General features: G+C 38.9%; 1 protein-coding gene across 1 annotated transcript in view; it reads right to left on the bottom strand.

Annotated features, from left to right (window-relative positions):
* TPP2 (tripeptidyl peptidase 2) overlaps positions 1 to 20,194 on the bottom strand; it is an 80,347-nt gene that overhangs the window by 36,870 nt on the left and 23,283 nt on the right. The window contains 10 exon segments of the mRNA XM_048854534.1: positions 112 to 212; positions 911 to 1,027; positions 1,990 to 2,144; positions 7,488 to 7,594; positions 8,292 to 8,368; positions 10,015 to 10,172; positions 14,545 to 14,713; positions 15,861 to 15,976; positions 16,157 to 16,305; positions 19,754 to 19,853. Coding sequence (XP_048710491.1) covers positions 112 to 212; positions 911 to 1,027; positions 1,990 to 2,144; positions 7,488 to 7,594; positions 8,292 to 8,368; positions 10,015 to 10,172; positions 14,545 to 14,713; positions 15,861 to 15,976; positions 16,157 to 16,305; positions 19,754 to 19,853 — 1,249 coding nt within the window.

The raw sequence follows: 20,194 nt of genomic DNA, 5'->3' as shown, positions 1-20,194 counted from the left end.
CATTTTACTGTTAATTCATGTTTATTTTCAGAATTACTATTTTAATTACATGCTAAGTAACTTTGAAAGATCAGACAATTTTCAACATAGCCCCCAAAACAGCAACTGTACCTGAGCGTTTGGATCCAGCTTTTCAGATTTATGCAAGGAGCAATATCTTCATATTTCAATGTGGACTGAACATCAAAACGGACAATGCCTTCTGAAGCATGCTTTAAAAAAAGTGTTTAACAGTTAACTTGGTTCCCAGCTTTATTTATAAATACATACAAAAAATTCTAACCCATTACTGGCCTTTCTTCAGAATAGAATCATATAGGAGTAGAAGGGACCTCGACAGGACTTCTAGTCCAGTCCCCAACACTCAAGGCAGGACTGAGTATTATCTATACTATTCATGACAGGTGTTTATCTAAGCTGCTCTTAAAAACTTAGAATGACGGAGATTCCACAACTTCCTTAGGCAATTTATTCTGGTGCTTAACTACCCTGATAGTTAGGAAGTTTGTCCTAATGTCCAACCTAAACCTTCCTTGCTGTAGTTTAAGCCCATTGCTACTTTAGGAATTTAAGTTTGAAAAACCTATGTCCTAGACCATTATTTCCTGTAAATACTTGGAAGTTTAGTGGATGAACAAAGCAAAAAAGATCAGATCATAAGTATGTTTCTCAGAAATTTTTAAATTTTCTATATACTCTTTGTAATCCAAGCTTTTTTGTACTAATCGTGATCAATACATTTCTGTGGGTTCCTGTTCCTATTACTGTGCATTTAAGAGTTATTAATCACTGACCTGTATCTCAGCTACATGTATAGTCTGAGTTTTCTTCAAGTTGCAACTAGCGATCTTTTCATCACCAAAGAATTTCTTGAACTGATCAACAGAAAGTAAAATATGAAAAAACTCACTATGTTTAACTGAGTAGCAGCACAAACTATGCCATGGAAGGAAATTGTGTAATCAATGCTGACATCACTAAGGCTGGCCCACCAACGAGCAATACAAAATTCAATGGTTTTTCCACCCTGGATAATAGAAAAGACAAAAGTTAGACATATTCACATCCTCACCTTCCATTCTCATTCCCCACCCACCCTAAAAATAAATTAATAAGAACAAAGGAATTTGCATGCAGTTCAAAAGTACTCCAATTATACCAGTAATCCAAGTTTACACAGAATTGGCCAGGAAACTAGGATTGCCCTGCGAATGCAAGACAATTCCAATAAATCATGTCTGATATCCTAGCAATGTACACAACAATCCAGAGACAGGTGCAGCATTTTTCTATATAAGCAGGTTTGAAATAAACATACATTCAAATAACACTTCTTCCTTCTTTCCCAGTTTGCAGGAAAAACAGCTTGATTAGTTTACAGAAGAAGAGGGAGAGACTGTTGCCTATCCGTATGTAGAATTCACTGAGGGAAAGCCAAGATGAAGAAATGAATATTTAGTTTTGAAAGCAGTGTGGTCCACGGACTTCACTCTCTCTTGCAAGAGTACCATAATTTAGGTACAGTTCTATGGCATTTTCAAAGAGGCTCAGGACTGAATGGACACAGAGCATGAACTCCGATACGACTTCCAGGTCATGGCTAAGGCATGTTAATGTGGCAACATGAGGAATCTTGCATTATCACTACCTTTACTGTGCCTTTTCTTCAAACAAACAGATTTTGGATTACCAATCTGTCTTCTTTAATAAGCATTAAGTTAATCCAGCAACTGAAGACACCAAATTCACTTATGTTCAGTTTTAACATCAAAATGATAAAATATGGAGTAATAAAGACGACTTGCAAAAGAGTGGAAATATAGTGCATTAATTTTAAACTAATTCAACATCATAATTCCAATTGAATCCAGGCCCTGTTATATTGTGCTTCTTTAAGTTCTCTGCATAACACCTCAACAAAACCAATTTTCTTTCATGCTGTACTGTTAATTTTTGTACATACTGATATTTAAATTCAAATTAACTTACTAAGACAGGAAACGCTTCAGTCACTGATCCTTTTTCTGGTAAGGATGAGAATTTATAGAACTCATGGCTTCTATATGCTTTCTGTTTCATTAGTTGAACCGCATGAAGAACAAACTTGGCAGCCACATCAGTTGAGCAGGAACATACTGTAACTTCTAGATTAAAGAAAAAATGTTCAAAACAGAGTTTAATTTCAGTAGCCAATAAAGCTAATAAGAATGGAAAATGTTTAGAGAAAAATATTTTACCCTGACAAGAAAATTAGACTCCAACGTATTTGTAATTTGTAAAAAAACAGTTATTATTCAGCACACAAGTGCCTATGGGTACGTCTACACTGGGATAAAAGACGCGCAGCTCGGTCAGCCCAGGTCAGCAGACTCAGGCTCGCGTTGGGAGGCTAAAAATTGCTGTGTAGACGTTCAGGCTGGGGTTCCAGACTGGGCCATGGGACCCCACGAGGTGGGAGGGTCCCAGAGCCTGAGCTCCAGACCAAGCCTGAATATTTACACAGCGATTTTACAGTCTCGCAGCCTGAGTCAGCTTCCCAGTTCAGCTGCAGGTGTTTACCTGCTTAATACCCGAAATCCATGATTAAAGTAATGTCAAATAATATGTATACAAACAAGAGTTTCTCGAGGTGGAAAACCAGCAAAGCAAAAGACTTTGTACAGAAAATAAGTGATACTTGATAGAGCAGTGAAAATTGTTGACTAACCAGTATAGGTTTTTTGATTGTTATTTTTTAAACACAGACACCCTGACATTGGATTCCAACCTGCTCCCGCTGAAGATAATGAGAATTTTACCGTTAACATCAGGTGCCTCCGTGACAAAGGATTCAGTTAAGTTCTCAACCTCTGTGTGGACCACAGCACTTGAAGGGGAGAGACACTTTGCCAGAGGGTTTCAAAGACATTTGCTGACAGAGGCATAGCGACACTCAGGAATCTTGGGTTCCATTTGAAACTCTGGATGGGAATGTGCTCTAGCAGGCACAGACTTGTGTGTGAATTTTCCCCAAGCTTTACCCCTTCTTCTCCTTCCCCTCTAACCTGTCCCTGTCCCAAGTTGGTCTTCCCCAATCCTTGTCCCAGGATAATTCTGCATTTCACTCCTCCTCCACAAACTGCCTGGTCCCAGCAGGGAAAGCTCTGAGACACAAGCTCCTTGTTGTCACTTTTGCTGCCCAGACCCAGCATGGCCAGAGCAGACGGAAACTGGTTAGTCTCTAAGGTGCCACAAGTACTCCTTTTCTTTTTGCGAATACAGACTAACACGGCTGTTACTCTGAAACCTGCAATTGGAGGGTAAGCCCTGCTGAGCCCTGCCCTGGAACATGTACAAGACAAATAGAATCTTTGGGAAATTTAGCTGCAAAAATCTCTAATGAGCATGTGAAAAGTGCAATTTTTCAGAGGCACATAACTTGGCCAAATTTTCACAGGGATAGAAAAGGCACATCCGCTACCAAATTTCAAGCTTCCACTCCAAAGCATGGGGTGCTAGTGCTTCTCAAAGAACATCTTTTCTATTATTTTCTTCTTCTAACACGGGCAACAATTTGTTTTTCTCTAGCCTCATTCTCAAAAATGGTCGAACCATTTTGGTTGAAGTTTTCCAAAAAAAATGCAGCCTGGGGAAATTTCAGCCCAAGTGATTGAAGTTTTGCAAAGTGATAAGTAAGGCTCAGTGTTTGTCATGGAGGTCATGGATGCTGTAACTTTCCATGACCTCCGTGAATTCTGCAGCAGCCCCGTGCAGCTGGCTCAAGTGCACCGGCTGCTGCTGGGGCAGTCTTGCCTCACTGTGGCAAGATGGATTGGGGGGAGGGGGGGGAGGATGAGGGCTTGGGGTTGGGACAGAGCTTACCTGGAGGGGGGCTCCCCTAGCACCACATGCTGTCTTTGCTGGCAGCCAGGCACTGCCCCCGCAGCTCCCACTGGCTGCGGTTCCCAGCCAATGGGAGCTACAGAACTGGGGCTTGGGGCAGAGCGGAGGCAGCACGTGGAGCTAGGGTTGCCGCTCCCCAGCGCCCGCGCCGTTCCCCCCCAGGCTCTACCCCCCTCCCCAGCACCCGTGCCGTCCCTCCCAAGTCCACCCCCGCCCAGTTTTAGTCAGGGGTATATTTAGTAAAAGTCACGGACAAGTCACGGGCCACGAATTTTGTCTACTGCTTGTGACCTGACTAGTCCATGACTTTTACTAAAAATACCTGACTAAAACTTAGCCTTAGTTATAAGCAACTGAAAACAGAGGTTTATAATGGGAAGTGTGGGGCAAGCTTAACAGGTGGTGCTACCAGCCTGCTTGCTAATACCTGCTAGAGAAGACTTTTGATACAGACTTTTTGACCTAGAGTGGCCACTTCAGGTTTGTATTTAAAAAAACCACACACACACACAGGCCATATGCTCTTGATTTGCCCCAAGCTACAGAACTACTAATCTGATGTTGTAATAGAATTATTCTAAAACACTATTATGTTTATTTTTTTATGTATGTATGTATGTAAAGACTGCATAAATGGCTTAGCTAAAACAAAATTAAGATAATAGAAGGGTTTCAGAGTAACAGCCGTGTTAGTCTGTATTCGCAAAAAGGAGTACTTGTGGCACCTTAGAGACTAACCAATTTATTTGAGCATAAGCTTTCGTGAGCTGTAGCTTGTGGCACCTTAGAGACTAACCAATTTATTTGAGCATAAGCTTTCGTGAGCTGTAGCTCATGAAAGCTTATGCTCAAATAAATTGGTTAGTCTCTAAGTGCCACAAGTACTCCTTTTCTTTTTAAGATAATAGAAAGCAATCAGTCATTATAAAAAGATATCTATTTAAGAAATAACTAAGAAAATTAAGATTGAAAATTTTTCTCAATGGCGTTTATGTACTAATCGTACAACTTCCAAAGAATATTTATTCTACCTCAAAAAACCCTTGGTGTTGAAGTCTAGAAACAAACAATGAAGAGATTTGTCACAGCCATTTTATTCACGTGTCATATTCCCCTGTATGCTGCCTAATCCCTTACTCAAATTATTTTGTAGCTGGTTAGAAACAGGGCAAGAAATTCACAAAAGAAAGTTAGTTTTCAATGGCATTTTTTTCATCATATGAAACGATATGGAATGTTTTGCATGCTGATGGTCTAACTGATCCATTTTGTTCACATCAAAACAAAATGTATGTTTGTTTAAAATATCCACTAATCTTAAGGCACATCGCCACATCAAGGTCAACAAAACAAACAAAAAAAAATCCAATTTCCTATATCTAGACACTTTATAATACCATAAACATTAAAAGCCTCAAATTTTTTTTTATTTTCAAGTACAGCACAGCCAAATTTTTAGAATGCCATAACAATAGTAACACTGAAAGACGAGGTTTAAAGATGAATCTACCTCTCTGTTTTAACTATTTAGCAACTACACACCACTCAACATTAACCTAATTACTCCTGGATATTACATCAATACATGCACCCACAAGTTATCTTGTTGGCTTTCCCAGACCATACCAAACTCAAACAATCCAATCTGTAATACTGGTCAAGAGTAAAAATTGAATACAAAACCAAATATGAATTCTATAACCTTGTACCATCCAAGAACTCTACAATCAAAACTGTCCCCACCACATTAAATTACACTTTCACATGGAATAAGCTAGTATCTACTTCTTGTTCACATTAGATTAATACATTCACAACTCCATCCAACACACATTAATATTCTCTAATAAAGTGCAAAACGTTAAACAGCCATGTTAAGTTCTAAATACATTTGTATTGTTTTCTAAAAAGAAATGCTTGAAAGAATCTCCATAATACGTATTAAGGAAACAAAGAAGTGCTGAATGCTCCTCTTACTCTTGCTATATATGGGTGGGACATATTGTACCTCAAAATAGCACCCTGTAACCGCCACATTCACCATTTGTATATGGTTATGACTTCTGTACAAAGAATGCCTTGTAAGGTATACTATGAGACTTCGTATTTACTGAAACTCATTGTTCTATCAAAATATGTATATCATCACTGTACATGGAGTTATGAAATTTTGCTATATGGTTGTTATTGAACATGTTGCGAGTCTGGGAGATGCCCACAGCTAGCTCTCAATTGGCAACAAAGGAGGTGAGCCACATCCCGACTGGTGTTAAGTGACCATCAATTGATCAACAGGAGTATTGTAAACAAGAGATTTACATAATGAGGATTGCTTAACTCTGACTCAGCAAGGTCTCAGGACATGTGATGCTTGACTCCATGGTGGAGCCAGTTTTTTTGCATGCACATGAACTGAGAGTATAAAGTAAGGGACAATGGAATCATGAGTACACCTCTCTTCCCCAACCTATTCTGAAGGCAATGAGAATGTCTGGAAGAAAAAAGACTTTGAACTGAGGCGATTGGTACCAGGCTGAGCAGGGAAGTCAGCCTGTGTATTAAGAACTGTGAACTGCTTATAACTCCTAGTGGGGTAAGAAAAACTGCCTTCTTTGAATTGTGCTTAGTCTGACAAAGTTGAGGATTTAGACTGCAATTTTACCTTTTATTTCTTATGTAACCAATACTGACCTTTATGCTTAACATTTATAATCACTTAAAATCTTTCTGTAGTTAATAAACTTATTTTAATATTTAATCTTAACCTGTGAGTTTGTCATAAGTGCTTGGGGGATCTGCTCAGATTACGAAGCCTGGGACATGTCCATTATCCTTTGATGAAGTGGCAAACTAATTAATGAGCTTGCATTGATAAAGAAGGCCTTGAGTTATGTAAGATGGTACATATCTGGGGTACAAGGCTGGGGGAGAGGGGGATTTGCTGCTATTTCCCTGCGTATAATTCATAAGTGGCTCTGAGAGCCTGCATCCAACTTTGGGTGTGCCTTCACATGCTAATGGCTGTGTCAGAGCGAAGCCTGAAGGGGCTGCTGGCCACTAGTAGAACAGTGAGAGGGGTACCCTGACCCAGAGAGAAAAAGGGGACGCTGCGGTCCCACAGTCCAAGTTGTACCCAGGGGGTCTGTCACAATAGGCAATCAGCATATAACTCTGCAATTAGCATTCTAAAGTGGAATACTGGCATGTCCCCTTTAACATCATGTTCCTGTTTGTAAGCCAGACAAAAGAGGGTCAATTATAGTATTACACACACAAATTTCCCTCAGTGATGCAAATATACCCAATTATCATTTAGTAATTTTTTCTTGTAGTGCCACAAACCCAATCAGAATTAGAGTCCCATTGTGCTAGACACTATATATAGGGTCTATATATTTTATATATAGTGTTTTATATATATATATATAAAAAAAAGACACTCTCCCCCAAAAGAGCTTAAAATAAAAAAAAATAAAGCATTTCACAAATAATTCATTGATCTAATCCTGAAGTCTTACTCATAACACTTCCATTGAAATCACTGGGAGTACTGCCTGTTTGAAAGACATAATTTTTTGTTAAATTTGTATTTTTATTTTCCTTACCAGCCCATGTAGCTCCTTGAGGAACCTCAATGAAGTGTCTTCGGATTTGACCAGGCTTAAAATGCACATCAGTATATGAAAGGTCATAGTGTGAAGATTCATCTATTCTGTGAATATAATTTTAAAGTTTAATAACTTTAAAACTGAATAATCTTTTTCGAAATCTTAAAAATGAAGCTAGTGGGGTTAAAATCCCCATGGCTCATATACAGATGAGACCATGGGACATTTGTCACTTTGGATCATGATGCCCTTTGCTTGCACAAGTGCTTATTTCAAAGGCAACCTGTGTTCCATAACAGAATGAGCTTCACTGTTATTGCATGCAAAGTACATCTTTATGTCCAGAGTCTCTTCAGAGCCCATCAGCACTGGTCATAGTAATTCATGACAACTAGTTTTTGTCAGACATGAGCTCATCGCATTTCCAACAGGAGCTAGACACACCATGTTAACAGACAACATTGGCTTTAGGATTTTGGTGCCTCCTGGTGTTCCACCAATACACTATAAATCAGCTTGTGACTCTTCACTACCCAGTCTTCATGCAGCACCACTGGGTGAGGACAATGGCATTACATTTACATTAACTCAGCTTCTCTCTCTCTATTGCCCCCTCTGTATTCAGGATGGGGCAATTTGCACTATTCCTTCTGGCAGAGGACTTATATTAGCTTGGATATTGAGACAAATGAAACCAGAACTGGCTGAAAGACCCAAGAAAGCAGCTAGGACAATATATCATAGTCAGATTATGTAGCCATGCACGGGGGGTAAGAAAGAAAAAAGTAAATGTTCACTGACCTTGCTGGTATAATAAGAGTTATTGGAACTCTGAACAAAGGGCCTGCATTAGGCGTTGCTATATCATAACCACATACCTGACGAATTAATCAAAATAAAAGTAGTTACACAGCATCATGTCTTAAAGCAATTTAAAATGATGTAATATGACCAGAGTGAGCTTCTATAGACTGGCTGTGGAGTATTTTGCATCTGTATCATTATTGCTCAATTAACTTAGAGGGGCTACAGGCTGAAGAGGCTTTAATCACTGCCACACCAGAAAAACATTTAAAGTACCACCAGTTTAAGAATTAGTAGTTTTTTTTTTATAAATTCAACTTTTAAAAATATTTTTAAGTAGTACATTCAGAATCCCGTACTTTTTCATTGGTTTCTGCACTACACAATCACATATGACAAGTTTAGTTACTTGGTTAGGTAAGGACTAATTTCAGCTCAGACCTCTTCCTACACCGCTGTCTTGTGTCCCCTCTCAATCCCCCCCCTACCCCTCGCCGCCACCCCCTTACACTTCCATTATTGCTCTCCACACCTTGATTTTTTGTGCACACAATCCATCAAGCATTGTTTAAGTCCCAGCCTTAAATATCAGCATGGCTGAAACCATACTACCTCCAGACCCTTTGACAAATTTCTTCACTGCTACTGCAGCGCAATCAGAGACCTTAGTTTTTTATAATTGTTCTAAAAAACCTGAAGTGCTTTTTTTCTAACAAGGAAAGTTATTTTTGTTGTTCCACCAAAATTTGAAAATTCCAGCTGCAATGCAATGGAAACATTTTAGTGCCATTCTAAGTTTTGGACTCTTTGGGGGGATAGTCAACTATTTTAAAAAGGATCAATGGGGCAAAAATGAGGGAGAGAACAGAAAAGGCAAGAGAATAGTAGAACATCTGAATTGAAAGCAGCCTCCTCATTTAATTCAGTAAGACACACTTTTAACTCCACTATCCATTCTTCTAATACAGGGAAGTATTAGCCACACAGGGCATGTCTACATTGGAATAAAAAAACTTGGGGCATGGCCACAGTTGGCCCAGGTCAGCTGATTCGGGCTCTAGCTGCGGGTCTAAATATTGCTGTGCAGACATTTGTGCTGGGCATACTGTGGGACCCCGCCTGCCCCTGGAACATCTACACAGCAAGTTCACAGCCCTGCAGCCTGAGCCCATGAACCTCAGTCAGCTGACCCAGACCAGCTTCAGGTGTTTAATTGCTCTGTAGATATACCCACAGAGGTTCAGATATTTCAAAAAGAGATAAAAATGCTTACTTTTATTTTAAAAATCTAATAAAAACATTAAGTTATAAATATTTAGAGTTAAGACACACTGAACAGCTACGGTAAGTCTCTTGTAGTAATAAAATACAAGAGCTAACTGGAAAAATTATCTGAAATGTTAAAAAAAATCTATACTACTAGTCTGCAAAAAACGTAATTGCTTTTTGTCAATATTACAAAATTTTGCAGAAATAGGGGGGGGCAAGGTAAAGAACATGGTTTACTTTTTTCTTACACGAAACCACAAGTTTTTCCTGTTTTAAATAAACTAATTGTGCAACAGCATTTGCTACCCAGTACAGGAGAAAGTAAAATAAATTAAAAGCTTTGGATGCTATAATCTACTAGAAAAATGATTTTTCTAAAAGTTAAATGAAAATGACCACAGCAAAGGGAGACAGCAAATACTTTTGTTTATAAATATAAGTACTTTCATACCTCTGTGTAGTGTAGTCCTTCTCTCAGACCACGTGGGTCCACACGTACATTAATATGCCTACACTGGTTCATGAGCTCTAAATGACTGGGACACTGAACCCATGCTGCATTTGAAGTTAAAGCTAAATGAAGTTGGAGAGAGATTCTTTCGGTGTTTTCTGAAACAAGATGCAATTTTTAAACTTTTAATACAATAATCCAAACAAATGTTTAGGCGCCACAGTAACAAAAAAAAAATTTCCACCAATGTGTGCATGTCTCACTATTAACGGTGGGAACCCACTCCTTGAAACCTTTAAAGAAGCTGCTTTTATTGTTAGAAGTGCCACTGAAAATTACCTTTCAGAAACAAAAAAGATGTTTGACTTGATAATGGGATGCACTCCCTTAGACAAAAATGGTTACCATTTCTCTTGGATAGGCAGCACCATCACCATGAGTGAATTCAGCTGGAAACCCTTCTTCCTACCAACCCTCAATGAAATTCTCAGAACCATTTCAGTAAAACGCAATTTTTTTTTTTTAAAAGGACTCCACCTATGATCATCTGAGGCCATGTCTACACTTGGAGCTGGGGCTGTGATATCCAGCTCTCACTGAGCTAGCATGCAAACAGTAATAGTGTAGCCACAATAGCAACGGCAGCACAGGCTAGTCGCCCCAATCACATGCCCATGGGGTCCAGGCAGGTTTGTACTTGGCACAGCTAACCCATGCCACCACTGCCCAGGCTACTTCACTATTTTTAGCATGCTACCTCAATGAGAGCTAGGGCAAATATGTCTACTCAAGCTGGGAATGACACCCCTAGCTCCCAGGGCAGACATAGCCTAAATACAGAAATAGTTTTCCTTCCCCATTCACCTTTTTCAGGTCCTCCACTGCAGTGTAAAAATCAATGCATTCACCATGCTGTGACATCATCTCTAATGTAACTAAACAGCCCTAAACATAACTGTATCAGAACTAAAAGATCACGGTAACAGAACTATTCAATATTTAAGAATTGTATTATATCCAAATTTGTATGAAATAACTTTTGAAAAGGCATTGATACTCAAACTTCTGAAAGGAATACTTCCCAATGACAAGTTTCAAACAGGACCTTCAGAGATTAACAGAACATTGTGAGAAGAAGAATGCTTACTTATAATCACTACTAGATGCAACATGTTGAGCATTTATCTTAGAAATCTGCCAAATGAAAAACATTGGCCTTTATTTTGTTAATCTGTGGTTTATACCTATATCTTGGAAACAGTCCTCTATGACACCGAGAAGGATAAAATAAGAAAGTCCCAATGGAAAACAATCTCGCCGTGGCTCAGCAAGCCAGTCCTCTTTTGGATGCAGTTATCTATGCTCCAGAATCTAGAGGCTTGTCTATTATAGAAAAGTTACATGAGGTTTAACTAAATTAACGTTAAAGCTTGTATTGGTGAATTACCGAATTAAACTAAACCAATTTAAGCAAGGGTTAAACTGGTTTTCATAGATTTAAGAACCACTGTAATCATCTAGTCCCACCTCCTGCAGACCTTAGGACTTCCATGAATTAATTTCAGTTTGAAGTAGAAAAACATCCAAACCTGATTAAAAGTGGTCAGTGATGGACTTGACCCAACCTTTTGTTAAGTTGTTCCAATGATTAATTAGCCTCGCTGTCAAAAAAAAAATTTTTGGCCTTATTTCCAGGTGAATTTCAACTTTCAGCCACTGGATCTTATCTTCTTATTTACTAGATTGAAGAGCACCCTATTATGAGATTTCTGTTCTTGGTACTTATAAATTGATCAAGTCATCCCTTAAACTTCTCCTTGAAAAACTGATTGAGTACTCCCTTGATCTCTCCCATGCTTTCCAATCCTTTAGTCCAGCAGCTCTTAGACTGTAGGTCGGGACCCCAAAGTGGGTCACGACCCTGTTTTAACTGGGGTCACCAGGGCTGGCGTTAGACTTGCTGGGGCCCAGGGCCAAGCCAAAGCCCGAGCCCCACCTCCCAGGGCCTAAGCCGAAGCCCGAGGGCTTCAGACCTTGGTGGCAAGGCTGAGGGTTACAGACCTCCCGTGTGGGGCTGAAGCCCTTGGGCTTCAGCTTTGGCTTCCCCCCACCCAGGGCGGTGGGGCTCGGGCTTTGACCTGCCCTCCTGAGGTGGTGTAGTAACTTTTGTTGTCAGAAGGGGGTCGCAGTGCAATGAAGTTTGAGAATCCCTGCTAATCATTCTCCTGGCTTTTCTCTGAACCCTCTCCAATTTTTCAGCATCCTTCTTGAAGTGTATTCAGGACAGCACGGACACAGTGTTCCAGCAGCAGTCACACCACTGCCAAATAGCAAGGTAAATATCACTTCCTTACTCCCAGTCATTATTCCCATTTATAGGTCCAAGGGTTGCCTTAGCTCTTTTCATCAAAGCATCGCACTGTGAGCTCCTACTCAGCTTATTATTTACTGTGAAAACCAAGCCTTTCTCAGTCACTGCTTGGCAGGACAGAGTCCCTCACCCTGTAAATATAGTCTATATTCTTTGCTCCTAAATATATAACCTTACATTTGTCCAAATTAAAATGTATATCGACTGCCCAGTTTACCAAGCAATCCAGATTGCTCTGTATTAGTGACCCATCTTCTTCGTTATTTACCATCCCCCAGTCTTCAGATCATCTACAAACTATATCTGCAATGATTTTGTTTTCTTCCAGTGCCGCACTAGAAACACAATGACTGCTCAATGACTCCCCATTTACAACATTTTGAGACCTGTCAGTTAACCATTTCTTAAATCAATTTAATTTGCCATGTTAATTTTGTATCATTCTAGTTCCTTAAAATGTAGTGGGGTACCAAATGAAATGTTTACAGAAGTCTAAATACTTCAACACTTATCTTTATCATCCAAGTTTGTGAACACAAAAAAATAATGTCTAGTTAGTTTGACACTTATTTTCCATGAATCCATGTTTACTGGTATTACATTACCCTCTTAATTATTTATTAAAAAAAGAGTCCTGCATCACCCATTACATTATTTTGGCCATTAGAAGTGCATTTGGCATTTACACTGGTTTAACTAGATCAATTTTATATCTCTTAAGTTAAAAAAGTGTGCAACTTTTGTAATGTAGACCAAACCTAAATTTCCATCTAAAATAATGAATCTCCATTAATACTGCAAGATAATCAGGGATTACCTCATCTGCACTCAATCCCTTGAATGAAGTCTTCTAGAGAAGAGCCTCCTCTTGGGAGACTGAGGCAACAAAATATACAGATAAATAGTAAGGAATCTGAAAGCAGCTCAAAGTGTGGGAGTAACATACAGGACCCTTGAGCGTACAAGCCAGACAACCTGTACCAAATTAAGGGAGGCAACTGTTCCAGGTATAAATGCCCACACAGAACCAAATTCAGAATTGAGCGCTTTATTCTGGGAAACCAATTTTAAAAAGGCACCCAAATGAGCCAATCAAGGTGATTTAGTAACTGTTTTCCTTCTAGTTTCAAAGGTAAATTACAAAGTAAAAAAGAGCAACACAAAGCTTCTTTAGAGATTAACGGAGGCAAATTAGCAGACTGAATATATTTACTCTTACAAAAGTCATGTCTCAGGGTGTAAAACAACGCTCTGTAAAACAAAAAACTATGCACTGATAGGGACGACTCCCCCTAAAACAGAGAAGACACTTGGTTGGACACAATTGAGAGACGATGAAGGCCAAGATATATACCTCCTGAATCCAGACTTCAAAAGATCCAAGTATTGAATCATGACTTAAGCGCACTACAGCACACAACAATACTGAAATCCCAAAACTACCCTAACTTAACTATACACAAAAGTGTTAGAGAAAAAGCTAGAAATCTGATTTAAAAACTTTAAAAAGAAGGACTTCTGCAACTACTGATCACAGAAAAAGAACTGAAGGAAGTGCAAGTGCTTTATATAGAACTTCGACCCTGAAAGTTTGGGGCCACAAGAGGTCATGTCCAGGAATTAGTTATTTCTCACCTAAGTGCTTTCACATTTGAAAAAGTATACATTCCCATAGAGGGCTACATAAGATGCAAAAATTGAAGTTTTAAATTCACACAGATTATTCAAGTTAGAGGAAATTTTAAAATGTTTTGAATATTTTCCCCACGTTCATTTAAAACACTTGATATTTTTCATTTCAAATTTCTCCAAAAGAAAGACAGACATGCTTGAGTTAAAAACATGAAGGACTTCACCCTCCAAATGAAACTGAAAAAACAGAGACTAAAACCAAGGGTTTAGAATGGAAAAGTATCTTGATTAAGCTGTGTTATCACGGGAAAAACAACCTTGGTTCAACTATTGAAACTATAATTAAGAGTAGCAGCTTTTTTATAATACAGGTACATGACATAACTCACTACATCTTTTTTTTCCATTTAAACGTATAATATCGTTATCAAGTGTTTAGCTAATTGCGTGATCTTTAGACCCAAGTCCTCATCGAATTTACACAATAACATTCCTAAACATGTTTATATAACCAGCTTCTTCCCTACCTGTATTCTCAGGAAAAACAGGTTCTATGCCAACCCCACAGTCAGAAGGTGCAGCTATCTGGACAGGATCTCTGAGGTAGATTCCACGGTTGTTTCCAACAGTAACAGTAAAACCTATTTTACTTGTGAATGATGAATTTTGAATGAGGTAGTCATAGGCTTTATCAACCTATTGAGAAAAGACAGTGTTCCAATATACCCATTTAACCCTACAGTAGTCACAATAGAAAATACCCAACTTCTAGATGAAGTTTTTAGAAAGCATAGCCACTAATGGTAGGGCAACAAAAGGGTCTAGTATTTTAATCACAATGGTTATACCTTATCTCCTATGCCAGCAGACATTGCGAGTACTGCAGTGCTCTAAAACAGCCTACAGTGGCTATGCACAACATTGCAAGAAGGAACTGCATTCAATATGCCTTGACAAGGTGTCCTTGCTGGAGGTAGGGCATCTTTGGGCATATTACATAGAACAGAGGAGAAAGAATTCACTTTCTCCAATGAGGAAAAAATGATCTAAAGACGTGGGGCAAAATTTCAAAAAAGTACCATTTTCAAAATGGACTTAGGAGCTTAAGTTTCAGTAATTTCCAGTAAGATTTAGGAGCCTAAATATAACCATTAGGATTCACATGCTGATCCCCTGTGTTGCACTACCATTAGTCCCTATGCTTTGTGAAACACCATATGCTATGCTTAGGAACCCAAGTCTTACTGAAAGCCAATGACGCAGGGATTATTGAAAATTTTACCTGTAATTAGTTTTCAGATAGGCAGTATAGTAAATATAGATGGTGTTATAGACACCGTGTTCACAATTGTCTTAGTATATTTCAAATTTTTTTTATTGTGTGTTTTAATTTGCCATTTAAAAAAAATATTGGTGAATTGGGCTCCAGCGAAACTCCTTGCTAGGAAAAACAAACAAAAGAAATAAACAACACCAAAGCGAAGAACTAGGAAGCAGCAGATTCAGCACAAACCCACAAGCTAACTGTTAGGATGAAACAAGCGGTATTTTCATTCAATGCTTTCGTTATCATATCTAATGAAGTCATTCTACTTAAATACACAAAGTAATCTAAGTATATAATCTGTTCACTGTAAGAACTCTTTTAGAGCCAGTTTCCTATTTGTGTGGATTACTGCACAGCAAAGAGAAAAGCGATTCAGAAAGAAAAAAGTGTGATTATAATTGTGTAGCACTTGCAACTACTTAACTTTTTTCCTCCCCAAGTGACCAGATTTCAAGTTGACAATATCCCTTTAAAGTTGATAATTTGTATAATTTTTGCATCTATGCTGTTAAGTACCTGAATAATACCATGTCCTTGTGCAAACACTTCTATATTTTCAGCCTTCGCTGCAGTATTTTCTAAAGCTCTTCTGACAGAATGAACAGTATAATGAACATCATTAGCTTTGAGTCCTGAAATTAAAGTGTTATTGATAAAATATTAAAGAACATGAAGATTCAACACTATTAACTCTTATTAAATGTAAGAAACATAGGTTGCTTCAGTAATATTACTGGATTTCAATTTACAAAATTGTGCAAGAATGAAAAGACAAAAATTTATCTCTAACAAAGAGAGACAATATTCATTACCTGATAGTACTAAAGCAATGCCTCCACATGCATTAGGTGAAGACATAGATGTGCCATTCATGAGCTGTGTTCCTCGTAAAGTCCAGTTAGGAACAGAAGCAATAGCTCCTCCTGGCGCACTGATACTCACTCCGAGGGCTCCATCGGTACTAAAAAGTTTTGATACAATTATTGAAATCCAAATCTCTGTTTATACAAACAACCATTTCACATTAAAGCTATCATACTATTATATTTAATAAGTATTTCAGTGTTCATCTGCTAACGCTACTGTACATGGACTACCAAATTTGAAAACGATTTTGATATTAAACAATTCTTTTTTAAAAGCATTTTCATACTATTCAGTCATGACTTGACTATAAAAACTTCACTTAGGAGAAAATAAATATTAAACTCCTATAACACTGAATATTTTTAGAATTGGTAGAACAGATTATTTTTACTTATCACAGGCTCCAGTTTGTCAAATGAACAAATTTCCTAACCAAAAGTTAGGCATCCAATATTGTATTTCAAGTTATTTTAGATGCCTAATCTGTTAGGTACTCAAGTATAAACGTCAAGCACATGACAAATGTACATCCCCTATTTTTTCCCTACAAAAATAATAGCAGCAAGTGAGAGCAAAAGGGGATGCAAAAGTAAGAGCTTTAATTTCACTTTAAAGGTCACTTCCACACTTTAAAGTTTAAAGGCAATGCCCTGAACTGAGGCACAGCACAGAGGCCTATTGCGGCTTTAAGATGGTTCTGGGATGTTTCAGGGACTGGAAAGGCCCCTGGCACAATCCAGACAGACTCTGGGGCCTTTCTTAAGGCTTTGTCTACGCTACAAAATTAAGTCGACCTAAGCACAGCCACCAAGGGTATGTCTTCACTACCCGCCGCATCGGCGGGCAGCGATCGATCCAGTGGGGATCAATTTATCACATCTAATCTAGACACGATAAATCTACCCCTGAGCTCTCTACTGTCAACTCCTGTACTCCAGTGCCACAAGAGGAGCAGGCAGAGTCGACGGGGGAGCGGCAGCAGTTGACTCACCGCAGTGGAGACACCACAGTAAGTATGTCGACTTCAGCTACATTATTCACGTAGTTGAAGTTGCATAACTTAGATCGATCCCCCCAGTGTAGACCAGGGCCAAGTAATTACCACTTCTGTCAGTGGTGCGTGTCCTGACCAGGAACTCTTCCACCAACTTAAATGTGAGAGATATCGTAGGATGGGGTGTGACAGCCAACAGGCAACGTAAATCACAGTGTCTACACAGACACTGTGTCACCCTAACTACATCAACTTAAGCACTACACCTCTCGCAGAAGTGGAATTATTAGGTTGATATAGTGGGCAACTTACATCAGCAGGAGCAATGTTGTAGTGTAGACACTTACAGAGTTAGGTCAACGCAAGCCGCCTTATGTTGACGTAACTATAGCGTATACCATGCCTAAGTAACTGCTGCCTCACCTCTATGCTGCTCTATGGACTGGCGGCAGCTCTGCCTGGAATCTCTACAACACTTCATGCTGCAACACCATCCTGGAATGCCCATCCCGTGGGCCTTGCCATAGGATCCTTGGGAGACAGCCTTACAGCAATCTTCTTCCCACAATGCCTGTGCAATCTCCAGCCTGGGGTTTTTAGGGCCCCTTTGTGCTGTTCTTTTTTGAACCCTATTGTAGTCTTGGCCTTCACAGCATCCTCTGGTAAAGAGTTCCACAGGTTGACTGTGCATTGTGTGAAGAAATATTTCCTTTTGTTTGTTTTAAACCTGCTGCCTATTACTTTCATTTGGTGAACCCTGGTTCTTGTGTTATGAGAAGGGGTAAATAACACTTCCTTATTTACTTTCTCCACACCAGTCATGATTTTATAGACCTCAGTCATTTCCCCCCTTAGTTGTCCCTTTCCAAGCTGAAAAGTCCCAGTCTCATTAATCTCTCCTCATACAGAAGCCGTTCCATACCCCTAATCATTTTTGTTGCCCTTTTCTGAACCTTTCTGAATTCCAATATATCTTTTTTGAGATGGGGCAACCACATCTGCATGCAGTATTCAAGATGTGGGCATACCATGGATTTATATAGAGGCAATATGATATTATCTGTCTTATTATCTATCCCTTTCTTAATGATTCCCAGCATTGTTTGCTTTTTTGACTGCCGCTGCACACTGAGTGGATGTTGTCAGAGAACTCTCCACAATGACTCCAAGATCTCTTTCTTGAGTGGTAACAGCTAATTTAGACCCCATTGATTTTATATGTAAGAAACTATACAAGTGAAGACCAAGCTAACTGAACTTTAGGTCCCTACGGTCTTCTTTGCACTCTGGCTTCCTCAAACCTAGAGTACAATGAAGGGGACACTTTGTATTCCCCAGGCCAGCAATTGGAAAGATTTTTGCCAACTCCTCCCACCCCTATGGCCACTTAGAAGCAGAGAATCCGGACATAAAATGGACCATTGTTCAACTTAAGTCTTCTTGGAGGTCTTCCAGACAAACGAATCAGGTTTACATTTTTTGGGAATCCTCCTGGACCTTGAGGTTTAATTGCAAATAAAAATATGCCCATACTGCTCCTTTATGACAAAAGTGTTACCTAAAAAAAGTTTTCCTGACCTTTTTAAAAACAATGTATGTAAAACGTTATTTCTGGATTTTTTTCTTTTTTGTCCTCATTTGGCAAAGATGTCTGACACATTTAAATAGCAATGGCACATGAAACTGAAATCTGAGTTGCAGTTCTCATTGCCCCCAAATAAGAGGAAAAGGATTACAAATTCTTAATCTAAACCTCCACATTTTCCCTCTTCAATTGTAAGCTTGCTGCAGAAATCTGAATCGTATGAGATTCAATATGTCTAATCATTTAGCCAAGCAAAAGGAGGAAAAGTGGAGGTCTGATATTTTTGCTCTTTGCAAGAACACACAATTTCTTTAGATCTTTGAGGCCATATTTATATATCATAAAAGGCAAACTATTTTTGCTTTCCAATTCACCTTTAATGGCCCATGCAAAATCCTCAAACAGGGTCTGCATGTTGAGCGACGTGATCTGTGCCAAGACGAATTAAGCGTCAATTTGAATTGTAGATCCCTTTTGCACACTCTCCAAACAGCACTCACAGTTACTGGAAAGCTGCAACTACACACAAACTAACAAACAGAAGCCTGACATAAACTCCAGAAAAGGCCAGACAGAATCTTCCTCACAGTAGTGTTTGTTAGCTTCAACAGCTTTTAGCAGTATTAACATTTTTCTTTGAGGGAGCAACAGATGACAACTACAGATAGCTACAGAGCAAACTTTCACTAACCACAAGAACAAAGGAATCAATAAAGGAGAGCAATGGTATTCTAACATTTCCCTGAGGTATACTGCGAATGCTTTGTGGAAAAGCAATTTGAAGTGCTGCAACATCCTAAGCATTAAGAGCCACAGGAGGTTTGATTTCTAAGAAAGAGTGTCCGTACTAAAAGCTTCTCACTGGAAAATTACACTTATCTGCTACTGTCTTCTGACAAGCTTGGATTCTACAGTTAAAATCAGCCATGCAGCCTGTGAACTTGTGGATTATACATAACCTACCTAGGGCCTCTGGAAGACCAAGTATACTGGTTCGCTGGTAGTTTCTCTCTCAAAGAATATTCAGCAACCATCATATCAGGTGATACATATGCACCAACACCTATTAAAAAATATTAGTATTCTCAACTTTAGAACGATGCAAGATCTTAAGAACAACCTTGTCTGTAGCCTACAGCATACACAAAAATAACTTTAAATAAGCGGTATGTATATTTTAACTATTTTAATGTGGAAAACAATTACATTTTTTTAGAAACATTGTAAGCTTCAGCTAGCATAAAGTTTGACAGATATTGAGAAAAGTTAAGTTTTTCTTCAGTAAAGTTTTGTACTTTAGAGAGTAAATTTGAAGGCCAAGCAGGCATTGTATATAGTAGCAACTATGATATGTTCTGTGCCTATTTCAGTCTCTACCCTTTGTCATTATAAATACACACACAC

Source organism: Caretta caretta, chromosome 1, assembly GCF_965140235.1.
Source record: "Caretta caretta isolate rCarCar2 chromosome 1, rCarCar1.hap1, whole genome shotgun sequence".
In the NCBI taxonomy this organism is placed as follows: Eukaryota; Metazoa; Chordata; order Testudines; family Cheloniidae; genus Caretta; species Caretta caretta.
The sequence above is the reverse complement of the archived record's forward strand: the minus strand, read 5'-3'. Positions and strand labels throughout refer to the sequence as shown.